This window comes from Vanessa tameamea, chromosome 31 (assembly GCF_037043105.1).
Source record: "Vanessa tameamea isolate UH-Manoa-2023 chromosome 31, ilVanTame1 primary haplotype, whole genome shotgun sequence".
NCBI classification, from domain to species: domain Eukaryota; kingdom Metazoa; phylum Arthropoda; class Insecta; order Lepidoptera; family Nymphalidae; genus Vanessa; species Vanessa tameamea.
In genome coordinates this window covers 3,258,431-3,283,069 of record NC_087339.1, presented here as the reverse complement: position 1 = coordinate 3,283,069, position 24,639 = coordinate 3,258,431, and the positions used below count along the sequence as shown (strand labels likewise).

At 36.0% G+C, this 24,639-nt stretch overlaps 4 protein-coding genes across 9 annotated transcripts in view; 2 read left to right on the top strand and 2 right to left on the bottom strand.

The window, feature by feature from the left end:
• Positions 1–4,286, bottom strand: part of LOC113391367 (signal transducer and activator of transcription 5B) — a 40,073-nt gene extending 35,787 nt beyond the window's left edge. For 4 of the 6 annotated variants that reach the window (XM_026627305.2, XM_064220137.1, XM_026627309.2 and 1 more), the window contains exon 1: positions 3,842–4,286. The gene's annotated coding sequence lies outside the window, so the exon portion shown is untranslated. The remainder of the gene's footprint in view (positions 1–3,841) is intronic. The other 2 variants (XM_064220136.1, XM_064220135.1) reach the window with 2 other exon arrangements.
• A 3,331-nt stretch (positions 4,287–7,617) lies between these two features.
• On the bottom strand, positions 7,618–12,235 carry LOC113391381 (zinc finger protein 596-like). Its single transcript, XM_026627331.2, has 7 exons — positions 11,962–12,235; positions 11,539–11,596; positions 11,291–11,452; positions 10,521–10,694; positions 9,215–9,285; positions 8,683–8,869; positions 7,618–8,485 (listed from the first exon to the last, which is right to left on the bottom strand). Exons 2-7 carry the CDS (start codon positions 11,590–11,592, stop codon positions 7,883–7,885), a joined length of 1,251 nt encoding a protein of 416 aa, XP_026483116.1. The 5' UTR covers positions 11,593–11,596; positions 11,962–12,235; the 3' UTR covers positions 7,618–7,882.
• Positions 12,236–12,520: 285 nt separating this feature from the next.
• LOC113391395 (dynein axonemal light chain 1-like) lies at positions 12,521–15,457 on the top strand. Its single transcript, XM_026627355.2, has 5 exons — positions 12,521–12,721; positions 13,572–13,683; positions 14,152–14,298; positions 14,383–14,553; positions 15,357–15,457. The coding sequence occupies exons 1-5, from the start codon at positions 12,567–12,569 to the stop codon at positions 15,408–15,410; spliced, it is 639 nt and encodes a 212-aa protein (XP_026483140.1). The 5' UTR covers positions 12,521–12,566; the 3' UTR covers positions 15,411–15,457.
• Positions 15,458–16,149: 692 nt separating this feature from the next.
• LOC113391385 (E3 ubiquitin-protein ligase Rnf220) lies at positions 16,150–23,441 on the top strand. Its single transcript, XM_026627336.2, has 8 exons — positions 16,150–16,739; positions 17,984–18,187; positions 19,758–19,889; positions 19,972–20,043; positions 20,655–20,756; positions 21,286–21,351; positions 22,909–22,983; positions 23,112–23,441. Exons 1-8 carry the CDS (start codon positions 16,389–16,391, stop codon positions 23,202–23,204), a joined length of 1,095 nt encoding a protein of 364 aa, XP_026483121.2. The 5' UTR covers positions 16,150–16,388; the 3' UTR covers positions 23,205–23,441.
• The last annotated feature ends 1,198 nt before the right edge of the window (positions 23,442–24,639 follow it).

Genomic DNA, 24,639 nt, shown 5'->3' with positions numbered 1-24,639 from the left:
AAAAGGCCAAAGAAGCAGCCACCACACAAAGTGGTGGAGTAGACAGAACAACCAACGGACGTCGGGACCAGCTACCGAGCTCGCTCCGTGCCAAACTGCGGAGGAAGAGGGAGCTTCGCCGACTCTGGGCACGAACGCGCTGCCCGAGGGTGAAGCGTGACCTAAACAGACTTGCAGAGGAGGTGTCGCGTGCACTCGCGGCTCTCGATGATGACCACTGGGAAGTCACCATCGATCGAGCATCCGAGCATGACACGGCACTTTATCGCCTCTGCAAGGAACTGTCCGGAGTGGACTCACCAATTTACCCGCTCCTAGATAGAGCGGGTAAAAGAAGATACGCCGCCAGTGAGAGAGCAGAAATCCTGGCGGAACATCTAGAGGTGCAGTTCACCCCGAACCCACCGGATGTGACAAACCCGAATGTCGTCCGACATCACGCGGCGGTCCACGAGCAAGTGGAAACGTTCCTGTCGGCCCAGATTCCGCCACTCCAGGAAGACAAACTCATCTCCCTGTCCGAGTTGCGGAAGGCAGTCTTCCGACTACCAAAGCGGAAGGCGCCAGGCCCAGACGGGATCACCAACGCCGCGTTGATGCAGCTACCCAACGAATGCCTCGATGCGCTCACGAGGACATTCAACGGGATACTCCGAACAGGACACTTCCCCGAGTTATGGAAGACGGGGAAGGTCATCGTCCTGCCGAAGCCGGGTAAAGACCCCCGGCTTCCGTCAAGCTATCGGCCGATCACGCTACTGTCGCACATCGCCAAGCTGTTCGAGCGTCTGCTACTGCGAAGACTCACTCCTCACCTGCCCCTGCGCGAGGAGCAGTTCGGGTTCCGCAGCAGCCACTCAACGACGCTCCAGCTGACGAGAGTCCTCAGCCATTTAGCCAGCGAGAAGAACAGAAGGCATCCCACCGTCGGGGTCTTTCTCGATATGGAGAAGGCCTTCGACCGGGTGTGGCATGCCGGCCTCCTGGCTAAACTCTTGAACACCTCGGCGCCTCTCGCGATGGTGCGAATAGTGGCGTCATTTTTGGAAGGCCGAAGCTTCTACGTCTCGGTGGAAGGCGCGGACTCCCAACCGCGCCCCATCCGAGCAGGAGTACCCCAGGGTAGCTGTCTGTCACCGCGTCTATACGCGGTGTACACGGACGACATTCCCACCCTCCGCGACCATCTGCGTGAGGGTGAAGAGGACGTGCTGTTGGCCCTTTATGCGGACGACAGCGCGTTCTTCGCGTCGTCCTATCACCAAATCGTCGCTGCAAACAAAATGCAGCGCCTGCTGGATCTGCTTCCGGAGTGGCTCGACAAGTGGAGGATGGCCGTCAACGTCGGGAAGACGGCCGCTCTGCTAGTCGGAGCCAGGAAACCCATGCGTCAACTCACTCTCCGAGGCCAGGACGTGGAGTGGCAGACCTCAGTTTGCTACTTGGGGTGTCACATCGACAGGTCGCTGCAAATGATTCCCACCGTTGATCGGGCGGTGAACCATGCTGCGGCGGCCCGGTCGAAGCTGCACACCCTCTTCGCATCCCGCCTCCAACTGAAGACCAAACTGAGGATCTACGGTGCCTACGTCCGCTCGCGTTTGACGTATGCGGCTCCCGCCTGGTTCGCCCTATGTTCGGCGAGCCAGAGAAGGAGGATACAGATCCAGCAGAACCGATGCCTGCGTCTCATAGTCGGAGCTCCGAGGTACGTCAGGAACGACGTCATACACCGAGACACCAGGACGCCCACCGTGGAGGAGTTCGTCCGCCATCTCGCACGCTCAATGTTCGCAAGAGCGGACAACAGCGCGTGCAGACACCTCCACGGCATAGCCCCACTACATGCGAGACCACCTGACGGGCGTCCTCAACCTCGTGAGCTCCTGCTATCGCCGACCACCTGCCCCGACGCAGGCATCGACGAAGACGGTTTGGAGCAGCAACAATAGGACGACGCAACCACCGGATATGACAACCACTCGGACATGACACCCAATCGGATCAGACAAACCTTATCATCAACATCGGACATACCACTGGGTCCATAGGACCCTGACCCATCGGGTCAGAATAGCATGACGCGGTAGCTGCGTGCTACCGCAGAGGACACGCCCGGGTTAGGAGGCAAGCCTCGATGCCCGTACCCGGCTCGGCCATAAGGCCAAGCAGGAAGACCCTACGTTCGTACAATAGATAACGCAAAAATAAGTTTAGTTAAGTTCATCGGACAATTTTATCATTTACTATCTATAAACAATTTATCATTACAATTCGACTATCATTTCCGAGTATAGTTTTATAATCAAAAGTAAGTAAAATATAAGATAAGGTACGGAACCAATCGTGAGTGAGTCCGTCTCGAACTTGGCCAATTTTTTTGTGTTAGAACCTTGGACGGCTTAGCCTGGACTTGGTGAGTAAATACATATCTAATTTCACCGAGACAACGTTGGGATACGCAGGTACTCCTTTATTTAACTTTACCTCTTGTTATAATTTATTATTTGACTGAAATAAATATCTTACGTACATATAATACATATTTTCAGTATATTTTCTTTGCAATGCAGATTTTTACGTGCAACAAAACAAAATATAGCACCAAAATGTGATCAAGATTAATCATTTAAATATTTAACAAACATTAGTAGGAATTTCTTTGTTTATCTACACTCTGAAACAAGTTTAACGTCAAATTATATTATTAGTATTATATGATGTAAATATTTACAATCACGAGTTGTTTATGAATTTTCAAATTTTATATTTTAATTTAAAGTTGAATTGGACTGGACATATTATGTAAAACATTACAAATTTATATGGCAATGTTCTAGATAGAAAAAGTTTGGGAAAGTCATAGAGTATATTCAATCAAAGTAAATAAAACCCAATAAAAAGCTTGCTAATGTGTGAGCCAGTGTAACTACACTCTATTCCAACCATAACAGGAGAAAAGCCAAATAAACAACATTTGACAGCAAATTGATGCGATATCATTGGTCATGAGCTTGATTAATCTATATTTACTATGGATTCTGGCGTTTTGAACGTCGATGAAACTGTTATCGGAATTTTGGAAGTAAAATCAAAGTTGAAATAAGTGTAACAGTGTTGTATTATAAATAAAGATATATTAATCATAAACTCTAAGTAGTGCACAATATAGCTGAGTTTTTAGCAAATGGCATGAAATATGAATATCTAAGGTTTGTTTATCTTTTTTTCTACTTCCATTGTAAAAGGCTATACAGGCATAAGGGGCACATCTTGGTTCCCAAGTTTGGTAAATATAAATAAACATTGTGCAGCAGGTATTTATTTAAACACTGCTGTCTCTTTTTCTCATCTTTCATTTAACATTCGATAGAAAAATACAGCACTATTTTACTAATGACTAAATAGCATTTTAAGGTAAAGCCATTTGAGACAAACAATACTTTGTACAGACACAAAGATTGCTTATTGTGTTTATAAAATTTCGTATATTGTTTTTAAACTAAAATTAAATATAGTTGAAGGAAATTAATTTTCTATATTTTATTTATGGAGTTATCTTATTAGATATATCAAAAAATTTATAACAAAGATAGTTCAAACAAAAACCTTGTATTTAAATATCTTGAATCATTTATCATTATGTGAATCACAATTTTTATCTAAGTTTAAGTAAAACATAGTATAAGAAATCATGATAAGCCACATTATGCGATCGTATTAAATCACGAAGCGAGTCTGCCGTAATAATAGATTGAAAATCAATTACCTTAACGATAAACACTGAATTAATAAAAAATATGTTTAACTACGTATTAAATATTAATAGTTTACAAAGAACTTACTTATTTTTTCAAGTCGACCCTTACACGAGCTTGGGAAGTGGAAGCTCTGCCCGGGGCAAGAGAATAAAAACTATTTTACATGTATTGAACGAAGCGTGTACGTCCGCAACAAAATTCATTCCAGCCGGATTCCGAGAATTTTGACGTTTACACAGTAACACACACAAGTACACACCAACGCAACACATGCAAGGAATATTAAATTTAGATTATGTCAACACATTAATACCTATAAAATTACCTGTTGTTCATAACAATCGATGCCACAGGTGTCCAATCACATCCTATAGAGCTCTAGCTTTATCAATTATTGTTTCAAAATGCTTAGATACGGGGTTAAAATTAAATTTCATGTAATAATATCACTTGTATACGTAAAAATAATAAATTGCTTGCCGACTTCCTTCTTCTGTTTGACAACTACAGTCATAATAATACCAGTTATAAGTTTAAAAGTAGCCTTGTAATTAAAATCTATAACAATATTACAACTAATATTACAATTGAAATATGATTACACGTAACTTATCTTATTAAATATAATAATTTATCATATTATTGTTATTCGGATTAACTTGTAATCATAATTGTAATGATATGAAATATCAAGAAAAGTTGTCATTTAAATGAATTCTATACAAATGATATTTTTTCTAACTACTTTTTAATGAACATCATTAACGATGCATAATTATTAACTAACTATTTACGCACCTATATTTTTAGATTTTGTATTTTCTAATGATAATGTCAATTCAATCCAATCCAAATAGGATAGGCAGACTAGGAACATAAAATTAAAGTCATAAGCATATTAATATGCTTAGGATAAAATCATAGTCGTTTATTATAATGCTTTTGCATTTTTCTTCTAAAATAATAATTTAGTATAATTTCTCTGACATAATTTCTCGAAGAATGAGATCTTAGCTCAATTAAAAAAGATACACTATAAATTATTATAAATAAACGAAACATATCCACAAAAATGGTAAATAAACTTATGCTGGCAACAAATGAATCAATTGTTTATCAAACACCAGAGGTCACTTGTTGAAAATGTTAATACGTTTCGTTTCACGGAATATATTACTTAGAGTACGAAATAAAATTCATTTCTATGATTTTTTTGTAAAATATAATAATAATATAATTTAATTTTAAATATAATGTTTACATTATATATATTAAATATAATGTTTACGTATGTTATGTTTATATATTTTAATAGTACCCTACAATTTATAGGTTTATATTTATAAAATAGGTAGGCAGGTAGGATATAAACATTTTTTTATATCGTAAAGGTTTTTTTTATGTTACAGGTGGTAAACGAGCGGGAGGTTTACCTGATGGAAAGTGATTACCACCGCCCATGGACATCTGCAACACAGGGGGGGTTTGCAGGTAAGGAAGGAGTACACTCTTTTCTTGAATGTTCCCAAGTCGTATAGGTTCGAAAAAACCGCCGACGAAAGCTGGTTCTACGGAGTGGTTGTGCGAGGTATAAATTAGGAAATCTTTCAATCAATTCTGCCACATATGTGTCCCTCAACCCGCATTGGAGCAGCGTGGTAGGATATGCTCAACCTTCTCCTCAAAGGGAGAGGAAGCTTTAGCCCAGCAATGGGAAATTTACAGGCTGTTAATGTCTGTTGTACTGTATAAACTAGGCACCGTAAGAAATATTAACTATCAATACTATACTATATCCCAACCATAACAGAGAAAAACCAAATAAACAACATTTGACAGTAAATTGACGCGATATCATTGGTCGAGAATTTGATTAATCTATGATATTCACTATGGCTTTGCGAAAAATGACGTTTTGAACGATGACGAAACTTATCGGAATTTTGGAAGTAAAATTAATGTGGATATAAGTGGTTAAATGCAATAGTGTTGTATTATAAATAAAGATATATTAATCATAAACTGTTAGTAGTGCACAATATAGCTGAGTTATATATACGTAAATCAAAGATTTGTTTTTTTTTTACATTAATTGGAATAGGCTATATAAAGTCTCCTATTCGCGTTCGTCTAATTGAATGACAGAAATACAAAAACGACAGAATAGGCTTTTATACGGATTTCAATGTCACCAATAGACTGAGTCATGAAAGTTTAGATATATAATTAATTAAACTTATGTTTAAATTGGTTAAAATATGATTATTGAAGTAAAGATATTTTCTTTTTTTATTGAGGGGAATTTGACTGGCGCGCGCCAGTCGCCATGTAAAGTTATATATGTCTGAGCAAATGGCGGAATACTTGTTTACATTTTAAATTTTGTACTGTCATATTTGTTGTCGTTTAAAATCTTACTAAATAATTCAAAGCTACTAATATAATATTGCATCAAACGTCACAACCGATCAGAATAGACGATACGCCTCAAACCGCCATCTTAAATTTTTGGCGGGAATTACGTATGTACATGTAGTTAACAGCGTTGCAGAACTATCGATAGTTGACTTCGAAAACTATTCAGGATATCGATAGTATCGTTTTGATCAATACTATTGATTACGGCAATACTATCGATAGTATCGCTAGCTCTCTGTAAGCAATACTATGGATAGTTTACGTTACAAGCAATGGTTTTTGCAACACTATCGATAGTATTGCTCATGGGGAGCTATCGATAGTATTGCTCATGGGAAGCTATCGATAGTGTTGCTCATGGGTCATCGATAGCTATCGATACTATCGCTAACATTTTAACCATCGATAGTCTATCGATGTTTAACACTAGTAGTTAATATTATTGAGTGCAAATATATAAAAATAGCAAGAAATGTGCTCTCGATATTACATACTCAATTCTAACAATTAGATTGTTCTTTTATGATTTAGCATTGTGAAAATTTAATTAAATCGTACGAAAGAGTTAAATACTTTGTTATGTTCGCATTCAATCCTCATGACGCCCACAGGACTTGTAATATATGACGTCAGGGAGAATAAAGTTGTCTCCCGCGAGATATATATTACGGAATAAACTTTATAAAGGGAATCTTAGTCTATATTTGCGAAACCGCGTTGGATAGCTAGTCTGATCTAATAAAAACACACTATAAGGAATAATTTAATGACATATACAATTAAAATACTATGAAAATCTAAATCTACAACATTGCGATATTAGAACGAGAAAATATTAACAAATTCATTGATGATAATTAATATTACAGTAAAAAAAATTCACGAGGCCCCCATTGCAAAGGGGCCTTTTGTTAATACATCTCGTCAATTTAAGTTTTATTCTATAACAAATAAAGCTAGGTTTTATATTATTTCCATGTGTATATTTATATTTATAAATAACTATCCACCCATTACGGCTTATGTTAGTGTGAGTGGACCGCTTGTTCACAGAATGTTTTAGTGTGTGTGAACTGACTAAAGTTAATACAGCAAAAAATATAGATAAATTTATTACTATAGCCTTCCTGAGTGAATAGATCTCTAAGCACATTTTAGTTAAAAAAAAAAACATTATGAATAGTAGCTTATCAGTGACATACTTATAATTACTAAAACGAGATCTTGCAACAAATAATAAAGCCGAGTTCAATAAATAACATAAAAAGGATAAAGATAAACAAACTAATTTGACCTTGAATTGGGACGACACCATTGGTCTAACACTGTAAGATCGAAAATTATCTATGGTATTTATTATGGATTTGTAAAAAAATGACTATACTTGTGGATATAAATAGTTTAGTGTAATAGTGTTGTGTTATAAATAAATATATATTAATCAAGAACTGTTTGTTGTGTAATATAACAGAGCTATAAGCAAATTGCATGCAACATCTAAAGTTTGTTTATCTTAAAATCCTACCATCGGAATATACAGTATTACATATTTAAAGTTCAGTGTTCAATTTGAGCCAAAAATACATTTAATTTGCACGAAACAGCATTCTGGAAGATTCTTGTTTCCTAATAATCCTTCGACCAGCGATGGGACATCACTTATGGAAACAGCTCATAGTTCACTTATGTAAATACCATTTGGATCACAATGTTTGTTCATCACCTTTCACCTCACACCAGTTCCCGCTATCGTCGACCACACACGTCGCAATGTCATCGCTCTGCACCTGTTCCAGCATCACTTCCGGTTGGCTAGTGTCGATCTCCACCTCGACCATTTCACCTTGACCCATCAGCTGGACCAACTTCGCGTATCTCTCCTTCTGTTCATCGGTCATGTTCGCTGGATTGTGGTATTTCAGATGGTAGTTTAGATGGCTGCTCTGCTTGAAGCGTTTCTGGCATATCCCGCATTGGAATGGTGCGACGTTAGTGTGCGTCCGCATGTGCTGCTGAAGGTGCACGGACTGCGAGAAAGCCTTACTGCATATGATGCATCTGTAAGGTTTCACTTTCGTGTGTATCCGTAGGTGTTGATCGAGGCCAGATTTTTGTGTGAAGGCCTTCGGGCAAAACGTGCATGGGAATGGCCGGTCGCCGGTGTGCATTCGCATATGCTGCTGCACGCCCCCTTGTTGGGTGAAGCGTTTCTGGCATATCGTGCATTGGAAGGGTTTGAGTTTAATGTGCGCCGTCTGACTGTGGTCGAATAGATCTTTGGAATTTTCAAAACCCATTCCGCATATCTGAAAAATATTCATTTATTATTCATTATTAATAACAATTTATTCATTGTTTATGTTATATTATATCATAGCTAAAGCCAGCATGAATTGCAATGCCTGTTTTTGTTTTTTAAACGTTTGAGATATGACTTGTGCTCAAATACCCGTACAGAAGTACTACAGTCCTGCTGCGTACGTGACCCCCCCCCCCCCCCTACCTGGCAGGCGTGCGCGTCCTGCGGCGCGAGGGCGAGCGGCTTCTCGCACACCTGGCACCGCAGCGCCTTGCGGCGGCGCGTGTGCTCGTCGCGGTGGTGCGCGGAGTACGCGCAGCACGACAGGAACATCTGGTGGCACAGGCCCTCGCTGCTGTGCGGCGACGGCTGCAGGCATTCGAACGGGCCGCTGTAAAGTACAATGTGTAATATCGTTAAAAATTTACAGTTCCACAGAAACAGTATTCAGTTCCAAAGTCGGTCAAAAGGTATCTAACTTTAACACATTATCTGTACTAATATTATATATGCGTAAGTAACTATTTGTCTGTTTGTTGCTCTTTTACAAAACCACTCAACCAAATTTGATGAAGTTTGCTATGAAACTCGCCCAAGGACACGGGCTGCTTTTTTATGACACCTGACAACCGACCTCTAAATAAATAATAATTATTATATGGAAGTGTATCAAATAAAATATTGTTATAATAATCCAACAAGAGATTAAATTAATTTCTTAACTCATAACACTCACCTAATAGCTTTTACTTCTCTTTCCTTCCTTACAACAGTCTTTACAACTTTCTCAGGTTTTTCTTTCTCTACCTAAAAATTTATGTTATTAATAAACAAACAATTATAAATTTAGCAAAAATATATTCTAAGATGTATATTATAAACATTTATGTCTATTGTACAAAAATTACTGCTTTGTTGTTCAACGGGATACCCTTTAGTCTAATTTGGTCCTTGATTCAAACCCTGGATCGGGTCAAAACGCAGTTACTGGATTATTCTGTTGAGAATATCTCAGTAAGAACTTTGGAAGTTGACAGTGGAAACGTGTCCACGCCTCGGAAAACTTGTATCACTATTAATTCTGTTCCCAAACTGAACATGTTTGTGATGGTATTTCTAACCCACGAGATTATCAGAGTTTTTTTTTACCATTGAAATTGACGCTGTAAGCAATAATAACCGTTCCTTACATTACACCAACGTGCCACCAACCTTGGAGCTAAGATGTTATGTGCCTGTAGTTACACTGGAGCACTCATCCTTCAAACTGCAACACAACAATACTGAGTATTGTTGTTTAGCAGCAGAATATCTAATAGGCTTGCTTAAGTCCTCCCACCAAGTAAAAAGTACATGTTTTTGCACCCATACTTGGACAGTATATTGTTCTGAGCAGTTTAGAAGTCTCCCTTGACACAGTGGCGTAGCATAGGTCACAAGCACCCGGTGCGGATTCCAAATTTGCCATCGTTATCGAATTTGAAGTCGAAATAACGGGCGGTTTTCGACATTTTGGTAGTACGAGTAACACTTTTGACAGACAATTTTAATTTCTTATCTTCTTTTGACAGTTAATTTCTTATCGAGTTTGAACGCACTTGATTTATTTAGGTGAGAGCAAGTGAAACTTTATTTTGAAAATTAATTATTAAGCGTGTGAGGCAAAAAATTTAATTTCTTTAAAAAAAGTTTCGCAGCGCCGCCCCCGGCAAAGTGCCGCCCGGTTCAGACCGCGTCCTCCACCCCCCCCCCCCTACGCCACTTCCTTGACAATGGCCATGACTGAACTTGGTCAGGCATACATAATCATAAAAACTTGTGGTAGCATAGTATCTAGTCCACCCTCCCTTTTGAGAAGTTTTGAGCTTACTCTACAACACCCCTTCAATACAAGCTTGGTGAAACACAGCAGATTCCCATCTACATGTGCATATTTCCTTACTATGTTTTAATTCATTTATAAGACATCTGTATTTAAAGTATTACTCTGTAACAAAAATTCTCAACGTTATAGAGTATCTCTGAAAATGTCCTCTCCTTACCTTTAACTTATCCTTCTTCCATTTCTTAATCTCCGGTTGCCCGTTAGCCTTAATTATAATATAACTGACGTCATTTGAGGCCAGGCTCATGATATCAGTCGGTTCCATCGATGATATCAATTCCTCTGTTTTCAATTCAATGGTACGCTTTTCATCCTCTGTGTATTTACGTTTCTGTAAATAATATTGTGAATAGCAAAATCATATTATTTTAACTAGTTTAATCAGATATTAGGATAATCAATCGAAAAATTCTTAAATATAAAGTTTATGCTAACATTCTGCAATATTTAAAAATATAATGCTTTAACATGTCTCTTTTCCCATAATTGCAGGGTGGAATTGTTAAAATATCATCAAGGTGATCAATCAATTTACATGATGTACAAAAAATTAACCATTCTGTACATTAGCAATGTGTCTCCAACCTTTGGAACTCAAATGTTATTAACCTTGTGCCTGTAGTTGTATTGGCTCACTCACCCTTCAAACGGGAGCACATCAATACTGGTAGAATATATAAGTGTGTGGTACCTACCCAGACAGACTTGCACAAAGTCCTACCACCACCAAATTGGAGCATTAATGCATTGATAATGAACAAATATTAATGAGACAGATAAATGTTTCAAATATAACTTGCATTTCAATAATCTAAATGCTTAAATATAGTTAGCATTGTTAGAACAACAGTTGCATTTATAATACAGTTGAATTTGTGTGATTTTGAAAATAAATTATTTTGATTTAGTAAAAGATTAAAATCTAACCTGCTTTACATGTTTTCTTAGACACAAATCTTGCCCAGCCATGTATTCATCTATATGTTCCACTCTTGCATGATTTAACAGAGCCTTTTCTGTTATGAAGCCCTTATTGCAGATTCTACACGACACTGTGTCTTCGTCTTCTTGATCGCTAAATCTCTCTTTCTGTAATAATTTTAATGAATTAAAATTATGTTTAAGCTCTGTTTGAGGTAAATTGTTTCTTATAAAGAATAACGTAAAATACTCACTTTTATTTTAGGTATAGGAACTACATTAACTGTTCGAATGTTACGAGTCGTCATTTTTCTGTAATAATATAAAATTATAACTTATAAGTTTCTTTTAGAATGTCAATAAAAACTCTAAATAATTCATCCGTAATGATGTAGCTACAAGTTATTTTAGAGTTTTCACAAAATACGTATTATAAATCATAACGCTATGCAATGATTTCATATATTATTTAAAATTTTATCAAAACAGCGGGAATTTACAATTGACAAAACTTTTTTTTCAGTCTAAGTGTGTGAACTGGCGTAGGCACTACGAAAGTAAACAATGCTAATATTATTTATTAATTTACACTTTTATAAATCTCTATAATATTTTTAATAGTTTAATAGTAATAGTTACACTCGAGAGAAACTAAATATGTTATCTACTACATTTACCTTCGATCCGATTCTGGGAATAGATTGGTGCTCGTTTTTTTTTTTTAATTAAAAAAAAGAAAATAAAAGAAAAATGCGGTACTATGGAGTTTGTGAAAAAATTAAAAATGTCAAAATGACATGACATTTACCGAAAATGCATTGTGTCTGAATGCTTATAATATAGAAATAGTACAATCACATAACCGCTAATCGGTAGTTCTTAACGAATACGACGTTTCTAGATAAAGTAAACCGCCATTTCGTGAGTCGATAATAAAGGTTACATACAATACAAATATATATATGTACAGAATACAGATTGACAGGACATTGCTCCTAGAACAGAATAAAAAAATATTCTTGTCTATGGTACTCTCAAAATACAATCTTTTTACTTATATATTATAATATAGTAAAATTTAATAACTAAAAATACTCAGTTAGACATATTAAAACAAATAATAGTTATAAATTAATTAATATAAATAGTTTAAATCGTAACAATACACCTCAGTAACTACCTTAGTTACTACATCGATAAAATTTTCAAAAGATCGTCTATAATTTTACGATTTCTGTTTAATTTCAGTCAAATAAAATTCTCAATTTATAAATTCAATTAAATGGCTACAAAAGCTACAACAATAAAAGAAGCAATTAAACGCTGGGAAGAAAAAACCGGTCAACATGCGAGTCAGGCTACAGAAGTTAGTTTAGTTTTTCAATGGCCACCTATAGAAAAAATGGATAATACCCTCGCTTCTTTAGTTAATTGCGAGTAAGTAATATATATTTTTTTCCTATAAACTAATGGGTTCATTTTATGATACAATATATTATTAAATAAAATAAAATAAAAACATATTTCTGTAATACTTTATTAATTTAAATTTAAAAACAAAATTTAGTTTTTTTTTTTAAATATATAAATCTCGCAGGCAGACAAGTAATTGGACCACTTGATGATAAGTGTTCACCACCGCTTTGCGCTTATAGACATTGCGCCACCAACCTTGGAAACTAAGATGTTATGTCTTTTGTTGATGGATTTTTGAACTGAAACACAACAATATTAGGTATTGTAGTTTGGCGGTGGAATTACAAGTAACTTCTAAACTGCATACCCAGCCGAGTTCGCACAAAGCCCAACAAGGGTTTACACAATAATAATTTTAGCAGATTGACATAATATATTACATACAATGTTGATTTATTTCAATTACTTTTGTTGTTGGAATATAATACACGACAGAAGAGGTAGAAGATTCTTACGAGTTGTATTTAAAACTTTAATTCATGCTATCATACAATTTCCTTTAATCCATACTAATGACTATATACCAAAAGTTTTTACAAATAATGTCGGTCGCCATTTTGTGCTCTCATCTTCTCACGCACACGGACTACAACACGTTGTATCCTACAGCAAATGAGGTGCGTTACATTGCCGGGTTCGCTTGTTTTATATTTAACGTTAAATAAATGAAATGATTGGAGTAACTGAAATGTAATGTGTCATGATAGATAAGGTTTCGAAAGCTGCTCTTTATTAGAAGATCTTTACTAACAGTATTTTTATATTTCTTTAAAATAATATGATTTTACTTGATATATAATGTTGTTTTCAGAAAACTTAGCTTATCCACGAACATGATCGAAAAGGTGACAGGATTGAATAGTTTCAAGAAGTTACGGGTTTTATCACTCGGTAGGAACTATATCAAATCATTTTCAGGAATGGTGAGTATACTTTTATCTATATAGCCTTGGATTCATAATGGGCTATGAGTCGCTCAATAGCTATAAATGTTGCGAGAAAAATGTCCCAAAACATTTAGCAAGTCAAGTCAGTGCTTATAGAAGTCACAGGAACGCCTGGCTCAGATGCGCGATACAGAAGCTCCATATTGTAGTGAGAACTCGCAATATGTCCTGTCTTTCGTAAATACGTCGTATAATGTTGCGACGCATGTTAGACATGTTACGTTACGAAGATTAAGCGTTGCGTGTCATTTTGGGAAATATTTGGTCTCCTAATATATCCGAGGCTCTAACATATTTAGAAGTAACTTGAATGTGTCCGATCTTTTAAGGTGCATATTTCTGATTCTGTATGTATGTAAGTGTACTGGATAGTGTAATACTCGTATCGACTTTTATGGTTTATTGAATGCTGTCAAAAAATCCTTAATGATCTTTAAATTTTAGGAATCACTTAGCGATACGTTAGAAGAACTTTGGATATCTTATAATTTGGTTGAAAAATTGAAGGGAATCAATGTATTGAGGAATTTAAAAGTTTTGTATATGAGCAACAATTTTGTAAAAGAATGGAGTGAATTCAATAAATTGCAGGCAAGTTAAGTACTAAATAAAAGCTATTCAAGAAGTCTCAATGACATATGGTGTATTTGAGGTTGGGGTATCCTTGCATTGCAGGAACTACCTAATCTAGAAGATCTATTGTTCGTTGGTAATCCACTTTACGATGCTTGCGAATTGGAAGTTTGGAGGTCTGAGGCAGCAAGACGTCTCCCTGGACTTAAGAAGCTGGATGGTGAGACGGTGCTGCGAGAGGATGAGCCTCCTTTAACTGTTGCTGATTTAGAAGTACGTCTTTACATGACTACCAATATATATAGGACTAGCTAAACCTGCGGCTTTACCTGTGCGAAATTTATAAAACTTTACCTTTAGCGTATAGACCGTCACGTCAATTTTACTTCCTCGAGGGGTGAATTAAAAAGTAGCTTATGTCCCTGACCTTAAACTATCTTTATGCCAAATTTCATCTTAATCAGTTCAGCAGTTTAAGCGTGAAGACAGAGTTACTTTCGAATTTATAATATTAGTATAAATATAGTATCAAAATACAATAACAGATTTATAATTTGTTTGTAGCAGTACGTCGTTGCGCCGTTAGCCGCTCCAAGCGCCACTTTATGAGGTGCTTGCGAGTATAATGAAACGTATTCTTTGTAGCGAGTACAATCGTGGAATGTTTAATAGAAAAATGTTACGAGAATATATATACAATATGTTTCTTCGACGAAGACAAACAGTTTCAGAGCTTATATCATGTTTCAAACGATATCGCATGCTGCTTCATGTTTCAGATAAACAATTCTTGTCAGAAATATTCGTTGTTTCAAACTGTTTCTAGCGACGTAACAAAATACTGCTAATTATGTAAATTAATGATAACTTACTATATAAATGAAGGCTCAAAGTGTATTATTCAGAATAACTGTAAATAATTTTATTTATAAATACTGTATTACAAGAAACAACATTCCCAATTAAATTCTAAATTAAGAAAAAGCACAGTGTTTAAAAAATATATCAAAATAATCTTTCGTAAAATAATATAAGGTTGAGGAAATCAGTAACATATTTTTATTTATTTTTTTCAGCCTGATGGAGGTGATGCTGTGGAAACTCTTGTTAGTGCTGAGACAAATGATTAGTTAACCAATAAAATGATTAATACTCAGTCGGTTGTCAGTATTCTTTTCTAGCAGGTAGGGCAGTGTCTTAAATAAAGTATGAAAAAAAAATATTCTTCTTTTATTTTAATAAATACGTTAAGTTGAACAAAAACAAATTGATTGAAAAATGCTAAAATGATTAACATAATGAATGATGGTAATTTTTATACCATGTTGTGATTTCCGATACCTAAAATCAAAAGTAGTTTCGTGTCTCACTGTACAGATATTGCGTTAATTTTAAATCTACATTGAATTATTATTTTTTTATAGTATTATTCATAATAAAATATGATTAATATAATGTAAGACTCAGAAAAATATAATTATTTGTTTTTACATTTAAAAAAAAAACAGAGATGTGTCGCGGAATACTCTGTTGAAAAGAAGTTGCTTTCACTATATATTATGTATTCACTAACAGACACGATGAAATAAATTAAGAAAGTTTAAGAATAATACAAAAAAATAAGTTTCCATAATGTCATATTAAGTCGTATATAATAGAAAGGCACAGAAAGGAAAAAACAGCCCTCTTGGCATAACACTCTTTCCTTACATGCTGAAAAGCGACGTAAAAGAAATCCGTTTCAAAGAAAGAAATTTTACCCCGCTTTGTATGTACTACACATTACAGTGTATGTCAGTCTTTATTTGCAAAGATCATCATAGGATCATAGACTAAAGATTTATTACTTTATATGACAGATGTCAGTAATCAAAATGTTATGTCAATTCCCATCCAATAAAAAAAACACTTAGCGTTTATTTATTATTGTTTCGGTTACAATAATTAGGGTAAATTACGTAAATAATGACGGCGGTGTCGACAAGACGAGTTCGTACATCATCATCGAACTTTTATAAACGATGTTAAATAATCAAATGACTATTTAATTCAACAAAACCCGCGATGTTATTAGATTTTGAACTGTGAATCAACAACAAACATTTGAAATGTTACCCGTAGTTATGTATAACATGGAAGGAAGTTCAAATACAATTCCAAATTCGAATTTTGGTTCGGTTTTTGATGATAACGTTATTTTAAACTGTGTTAGGAGTAGGAAAAAAGTCACGGAACTTCCGAATTGTCCTGTATGCAGCTGTACTATCAGACAGGGTGAATTAGATACTCATTTATGTTTGGAAGTGGAGAGGCTAAATAAACTTTCTAATGGTGGTTCTAAACGTAAGTTAAGTGCTAATAGCCCCGGGAGTTCTAACCCAATGCCTGGATCTAGTTCTAGTGTTGATAATCAGAGTGATGTTGATGTGAGCGGGTGCCTCGGCAGCGATGTTTATCAGGTACACAAACCTTTTTTAAATTAAAAAAAAAATCACTTTTGTAATAGTAGTAGATGATTTTAAAAATTAATACCTACGGCAAAATATCAAGGCTCGAAATAAATTTAAAAAAAAATTCGTAGATTTTTTTTTTCTTTTTTTATTGAAGTTTTATTTTTGTTTTGAGGTTGACCTTAATACATGCATTAGACTAACTATTTAAAAGTATTTTTTTTAATGATCTGCCATAAAAAATATATCTGTATTTTTTTCACAAATTATATAATATAAATTTTTTTTCTACAATATTTGCAAAGATTTCAAAAAATATACAACTAAAATCTTAAACTATTTAAGATGTTTTATAAATAATAAAAGTGAATGTTTAAGATTATTTGATTTTTTTTGGACCATTTTCAATATTTAATATCAAGTATTATAATTACAAACAGTTCTCGATTAATATATCTTTATTTATAATACAACACTATTACACTTAACTACTTATATACACTTTCATTTCACTTCCAAAGTTTCAAGGCTGCACATATTATGTTATTCAAGATCACATCAATTCAATGTTAATAAATGATGAGAAGTTGGTCATTATCCCCACATATTTAGGAATTTGAGAAATGTATCCCCTGAAAAACCCCTGTAGGGTTTTTTTTTCAATTATTTTTCAAGGGATTCTTTAGACGAACAATTAACAAAAAGATTAAAATAATGAAAGTGTTTAATTTCATTTTTGTTATGTTTAATGTGTAAAATGCACTCACAACAGCTACTTCATACTACTTGTGTGAAATTAAACAAAACTCGTGTTAATTTATTTTATAATTCTTATTGAATGAACCTGTGGCTTTACCTGCACTTTTCACATAGCGCAAAAACCGTCAGCCCCCATATAACCGCTTCGGAGAGTGAATTTAATATAAGCAGACAATGTCCGAATCGAATCTTTTGGAGTTAAATACAGATTATCTCGGTAAAGTACAATTGAATTTTTATATATCAGTTACTTGTACTGCATTTCTGGTCTCTTTTATTGAGTAAGTTAATTTGTAACTAAGGCTCTTTTCACACAATGTACTCAAGACACTTGTCAGATGAGAGCTATAAAACATAGTCATAGAATGTGTAGTTTTTTTATTTATTTAGTTGGCAATTGTTTCATGTGATAGATGACAACAATTCTCATATATATTTAGTTGATATTAACATTATGTTGACATAACATAAATTCTATTGATATTTTGTTTCAGCGAGTTCACACAAACCGACTCAAAAGACTGCGGGCCCGTCGACGAAGTCCCCCCCCACAGCAGGGGGAGTGTCCCGTGTGTAATGCAACTCTACCCGTGTCTAGACTACAGAGGCATGCTCTACGGTGCCTGAAACGAACAGGAGCGGAGATGGACGAAGATATACCAGATACGAGCTCGGAGGATGGAAGTATTGACGTTGAGGTGGGTTACTGTGATAATGAGGGGGTTTGTATTGTAACTAAAACCAAAAAAGGGATGTGTTGGGGTACTCAGTTGGAACGAAGTTCCTGTCGCCTGTATATTATTTTTAAAGTCTCTGGTTGTGTCGGATGTGCTGTCCCATAGGATTATAAGAGTATAGGAAAAGGGAGTACATCTGTGCTTAAGCACATACTTGTGAACTATAATATATTCCTGCGTAGTTGGCTGGTCTCCGTTGAGATCGGCCGCCGTGATCAAAATCGGTCGGTTGAATTTAAGTTTTTTGGACATTGCATCGTAAGTTTATTTTTATTTCTGATACAGTTCTAAAATAAAAGACGCCTATTTCATCCTTATTACATGAACTATCTGCCAGTGAAAGTCTCGTCAAAATCGGTCCAGTCGTTCCAGAGATTACCCGGAACAAACAAACAGACGGACACTATTTTTTTTTTGTATAAGTACAGTGTCATATGCGTTTAGTAAAAAGCGGTTATTTTAATATTACAAACAGACACTCCAATTTTATTATACGTATAGATGGTAAACAAAGACAGAAATGAAATTGTTATTAAGAATCTCGCGCGAATTGAAACAATAACAAAAAATAAGCTTAAATATTTTTGTATAAAACTGTATATAATAGACAGAGACAGATATATGGAGAAAGAGATAGCATATAGGGGCCATAAAGAATTTTCTTACGCGACGATTTCTACAAATTCACTCTGTAGTAAGCCACGTAAAAGACTTCGTTCAAAAAATAATATTACTATGATTATATATTACGTATATATTACGTATTAAAATAGTCGTAATTATCTAAATTAAGGGGGGGGATCCGTGTCAAGGACAATTATCGCAGGGTCTTTAGTTGTATTTCGGATATTGCAATTTTATAAGATAGATACTCAAATGAGTTCACTGTAATAGAAGTTGACGACCACCGCGGTCGAGTTGTGTGTACACCGGTTTTCAGGGGTACGCCACTCCGAGGTCCCGGGTTCGATTCCCGGCCTAGTCGATGTAGAAAAAGATCATTATTTAGTTAGTTACATAGTTGTCTGTTGTCTTGGGTCTGGGTGTTTGTGATGCCGTCGTTACTTCTGATCTTCCACAACACAAGTGCTTTAGCCACTTACATTGGGATCAGAGTGATGTATGTGATGTTGTCCAATATTTATATATTTATATGATATCTGTGATGTATCATAATATGTTGCAAAGTTGTGATTATATTAGTATATAATAGGTACATGGATTAACACGTCAAATAAATTACAAGTCGTGTTCGGTTGTTACTTTAACTTTAACTCTGGGCTGCTGCAGATGGTCCCCAAGGGATCCGTTTTTGTTCTGAAGTATTTGTCGTAGATTTAAACTTGGATAAGGCGCCGATAACCCTTCTTTTTCTCGCTGATAAAACGCGCTTTCCCCACGCGGAAGTGAGGGTATGTGGTACTAGACGGTGCCCAGGACGCCGAATGCGCCCCGGTACTCCGGAACACCAACCGATACCGAAAACCTTTTGCAAGTATTCCAATAGTTGTTTTTATTTCGAAACGAATAGAACGATGAGCCGTCGGGCTTCGGTGCGGAGTACCAGTGGTGCGGCGAGTGGCGCGTGCGCGCGGCGGCGCTGCAGGGCTCCGAGGCGCGACCCGCCACCTGCGTGCGACGGGCCTCCACTGACCGCGCTCTGGTGAGATTTTTATTCTTAATTTATCATTATACATTAGTTTTTAATAATAATATATTTAAATATAATATTAATAATTCATCAGGTCGTAGACGGCGACGAAGACACGGAACTGTACGGTCCAGCACAGTATTCGCCATCACGCATTGCACCAGATGTAAGTTAAGTCTCAATAACTCACTGGTATGTTAATTTCACAGTTGTGAACATTATGTCATCCACATATGTCTGGATCTATCCGCATTTGACTGGACCTATCCGCAGTCATCTGGCTCTATCCGCAATCATCTGGCTCTATCCGCATTTGTCTGGACCTATCCGCAGTCATCTGGCTCTATCCGCATTTGTTGCATTTTCCAACTACACTCATTTGCATACAACGTTATTACTTAACTACTTATTTCCACTTTAATTTTAATTCCAACATTAACAGTTTCGTCGACTTTCAAGACGCCATTTTTTCGCAAATCCATAGTGAATATCAGACAGGCTCTCGACTAATTAAATCACGTCAATTTGCCGTCAAATGCCGTTTAATTGGCTCTTCTCCTCTCGTGGTCGGAATAGACTATGCATACATTGTTGTATAGAAGCGTTTGAACGGAGATGACGGCCTTTCATAATCTTACGATCGTGCACGCAGCGGATACGATAAACCAAAATCGTTCAGCGAATCGCGTAATCGATCCCTTAGCCTGGATCTATTTATTTGAGTGAGTCTATTTTAAATTTTCTTTCCGTTAATTTAGTTTAACGTTTTTATTCCAGGCGGATATTCCCGTTGAAGACGAGGAGACGGAACAAAACGTGGATGACGTAATGGAGGAGGCGACCTCGAAACCGAACGGCATCGTGGAAGCAAGTGCAGAGGTAAAGTTTATTGGAGCGAAGTTGTTTTACGCGGCTTACAGTATTGAGCTGGTATTCGTCACCAAAATCAAAATAGGTGTACTTTATTCAAGTAGGCTTTTAGAAGCACTTTTGAGTCGTCTTTGTAAAGTATTATATTATGTGAAGCTACCACCGGTTTGGAATCTAGATTCTACCGAGTAGATCCAAACTGTTGCGGATATATCCAGACAAATACGGGTATATCGAGACTAATGCGGATAGAGCTAGACGAATGCGGACTAATCCAGACGAATGCGGATAGGTTCGAGCTTGCTTCATTTTTAATTTCTTACAGAACCTATGTTTAGGGGCAGTGGTGACCATCAGGTGGCCCACATGCCAGTCAGACTACCTATCTGACAATAAAAAAATAGTTTCCTATATGAGTTCTTCTCGGGTCAGGGTATTGTATTTTATGAACCCATTACTATTTGACACAAAATAATTAAGTTTTTGCTCGTACATTCAATAAATTAATTATTGTGTTTTTTTTTGTTTTTTTTTACAGACAAGGATACAAGCGTTGAAAGAAAAGATAAAAGATTTGGAAAAAAAGCAGAATTCATCTTTAGAAGTGAGTATAATTGATATTCAAAATGTAAATCTTAACGTAAGTTGGGGATCGAACCCGGGCAAGAATCACTGAGACTTCGTATGATTATAAAACTGTTAGGCAACCTGCATTTGTTTTAACAAATTTAAGTACAAACTTAAGACCTCCGTGGTCGAGTAGTGTGTACACCGGTTTTCATGGGTACGCCACTCCGAGGTCTCGGGTTCGATTCCCGGACGAGTCGATGTAGAAAAAGTTCATTAGTTTTCTATGTTGTCTTGGGTCTGGGTGTTTGTGGTACCGTCGTTACTTCTGATTTTCCATAACACAAGTGCTTTAGCTACTTACATTGGGGTCAGAGTAATGTATGTGATGTTGTCCAATATATTTATTTAAACTAGTTGTTACGAATGGAATCCCACATTTTCTTGATACGTGAGGATTTTATCTTTTAAAAAAAAAAAGTACCATATAGGCATGTGTCGGATACATCAGGTTAGATTATTATCAAATGATTCGATATTGACTGGTAACCGTTTTCACTGCATTTAAAAAAAATCTATAAATATCGTTCATAATTGTCGCTCCGGTATGGCATTGCGTGCGATAACAAACGCATGTAACATTCGTCCTGTCTCTCTTTAACTATACGGTAACCCGTCTGCGAGAATGAGATGAAGCGATTGAATGAATGAGATTTCGATGTCACATTCGTTTCGTCTCTTTCTCACGAACCGGACGATCTAATGTTGAACAGAGACAGGGGGACGTCTGAAGTCGGTCGTCAACATAGATATTTAATCCAAATATATAATCCGTTTTACAAACGATACCCTGTTCAAGTCATCTTGATCTTTTTGACAGACGGGCTAGTGATGGGAAACAGAAAACATAACATATATAACAGTCGATGGAACGATGGAATGCGTAATTCTAATTGGAATTCAATTTTTTTTTAACTTATTTTTCTAAAAAGTGTTATACCAGCCAAAGAGACCTCAACCACTACTTTACTTTAAAGCAGTAATATATAATAGAAAAAGTCTTAAAATTCTTGTATTATATGTATTTTTTTTAATATTTTTAAAATGATTAAATTAAGAAAATAATATGTTCGTCATTGCAAAGTTATGTCGATCGATTTACATCTGTCAAAAAGATCAAGCTATCTTGAAATGTATTTTTTTTTACTTGAATTAGTTTAAGTTGTAACTTCTGCCGGGCGTCCCGAGACGCACGTTTTAATTTTTATTATGATTAACTGTTTGTTTAAATTGATACTAATATACTAGTCTTCAAAATTTAATTGAATTTGTACCTCAACCGATCAATCTCATTCGTGTCTTCTCCTACGTGACATTGGCGCAATAATCTGTGCCCTGTCGGCGCAACTAAAAGCCATTAAACTAAAAATTGAATTGAATTAGTTTTTTATATCGGTTAAGATATTATATAAAAATTCCGATTCAATTTAGACCGAATCGCAGCTGGATCGCTTTAGTAGAGTAGGAAAACGGTTCGGCAAAGATGTTTTTATTGAATTGAATCAAATATTAATACATTTTGTGTTATTTTCAGGCGAAGTGTCTTATCTGCCTCGGACCGTATATATCCCCGGCCGTTTCGATCCAGTGCTGGCACGTGTACTGCGAGGTAAGGTTATACACTAGCCGATTCTGCGGCTTTACTCGCGCGAAATTTATAAAACACAGTTACAACGTCCGTTTTACCCCCTTAGGGGTGGACTTCATAAATTGGACTAAAGAAACGTTTTATTCCAGGTCTGTTGGCTACAATCGCTGCGTGCCAAGAAAATATGTCCTCAATGCAACGCAATCACGACGGCCGATCACCTCAGACGAATTTATATGTGAAATGTTATCAAATGATATTAGCTCAATTATATTATTAAGAATATATTTTTGTCAGCTCCGTAGATTACACGTGTAATAAAATAAATGTTACATATGGTCGCTTTCAATGGCAGGAGGACGATAATTTGACAAACTCGACCTTTATTTATTGACATTGGTGGAGATGTAAATAATCTGTGGGCTTTAAAAATGGCGTTTTGAATGTCAACGATTTTATTTAAAGCAAAGATTAAATTAAAGTTTATGTAATTAAGTGGAACAGTGTTGTATTATAAATATAGAGGCCATTCGTTTATTACGTAAACTATTTTTATAGTTTTTGACTGTCTACCCCCTAAATAGGAAAAAATAAGAATAGGCCGTCTCCACCCCCTGTTTAATATTTATTACGTAAGAATCTAAAGGAAAAATAAATATACGCTTGTTTTGTGTTACACGACGACAATCGGTCATGATTAGAACACACCAAAGACATTAATTGACACACATAAATGAAATAATTTCATAGACATTAATAAACCTTTGCAGTAAAGGTATAAGATATTAAATCATCAACGAATCGTTTACTCAAACAAATGACGTCACGTTTAAAAGCGGCGAGTTCCTGGAAGGTGCAGTGCGTGTAGCGCATCCGAGCGCATCTTGCGTTTGTCCGCGCTTTTACAAATCTTAACTGCGTATATTTGTGATCTTTCCACCTTTGATGAAGACAAATCACATTTAAAATGTAAATCTATGGTTTAATTCTACCCCTCTTGCCATTGGAATGTACTATAGGTTAAGTTTGTTTCCTGTCGTCGTCGACAGTTTCAGTAAGCGGTGTGTCGGTTCAAAATAATTGTTTCAAAGAATATGCCTTGGATGAAGTTTATACAATAATAATAAAAGCTAGGTTAGCCTTAGTTTATTTACTGTGTAAATAAATTGTATTTTTTCTATGTAAAATGTGTTATTTTATTTCTCCGGTAACTTGTTGCCTCTTGATTTAAGTGATTATGTTGTCTTAAACTAATTTTGGCTAATCTCAAGTAAGACCAGCTAACAACGCAGGACATATGCACAAGTCAACGAACATCATTTGAAAATAACTAAATAACAATGATAAAATTGATATTAATTTTTTTTATTAAAACTATTTTATAGAGTTTTACCTTACAATAAAACTTGCCTATTATTTTTCCTTAAGACATCCGGAATCCATCTTGAGTCAAGCACCTGTCTTTTTTAGCGATTTTCAGCTTAGCGACTTCCTCCCTTCGTACTTCCGGCGCCGTTCTCTCTTTTGGCGGCACTAATGGGCGCACTTTTTTCGACACCAACTTTTAACTTCATTATTAACTCGAGATGCACCAGGTACAAATTACCTGGATTCCGGATGTCTTAAGGAAAAATTAAAGGTAAGTTTTGTTGTAAGGTAAAAGTTTCTATAATTTAT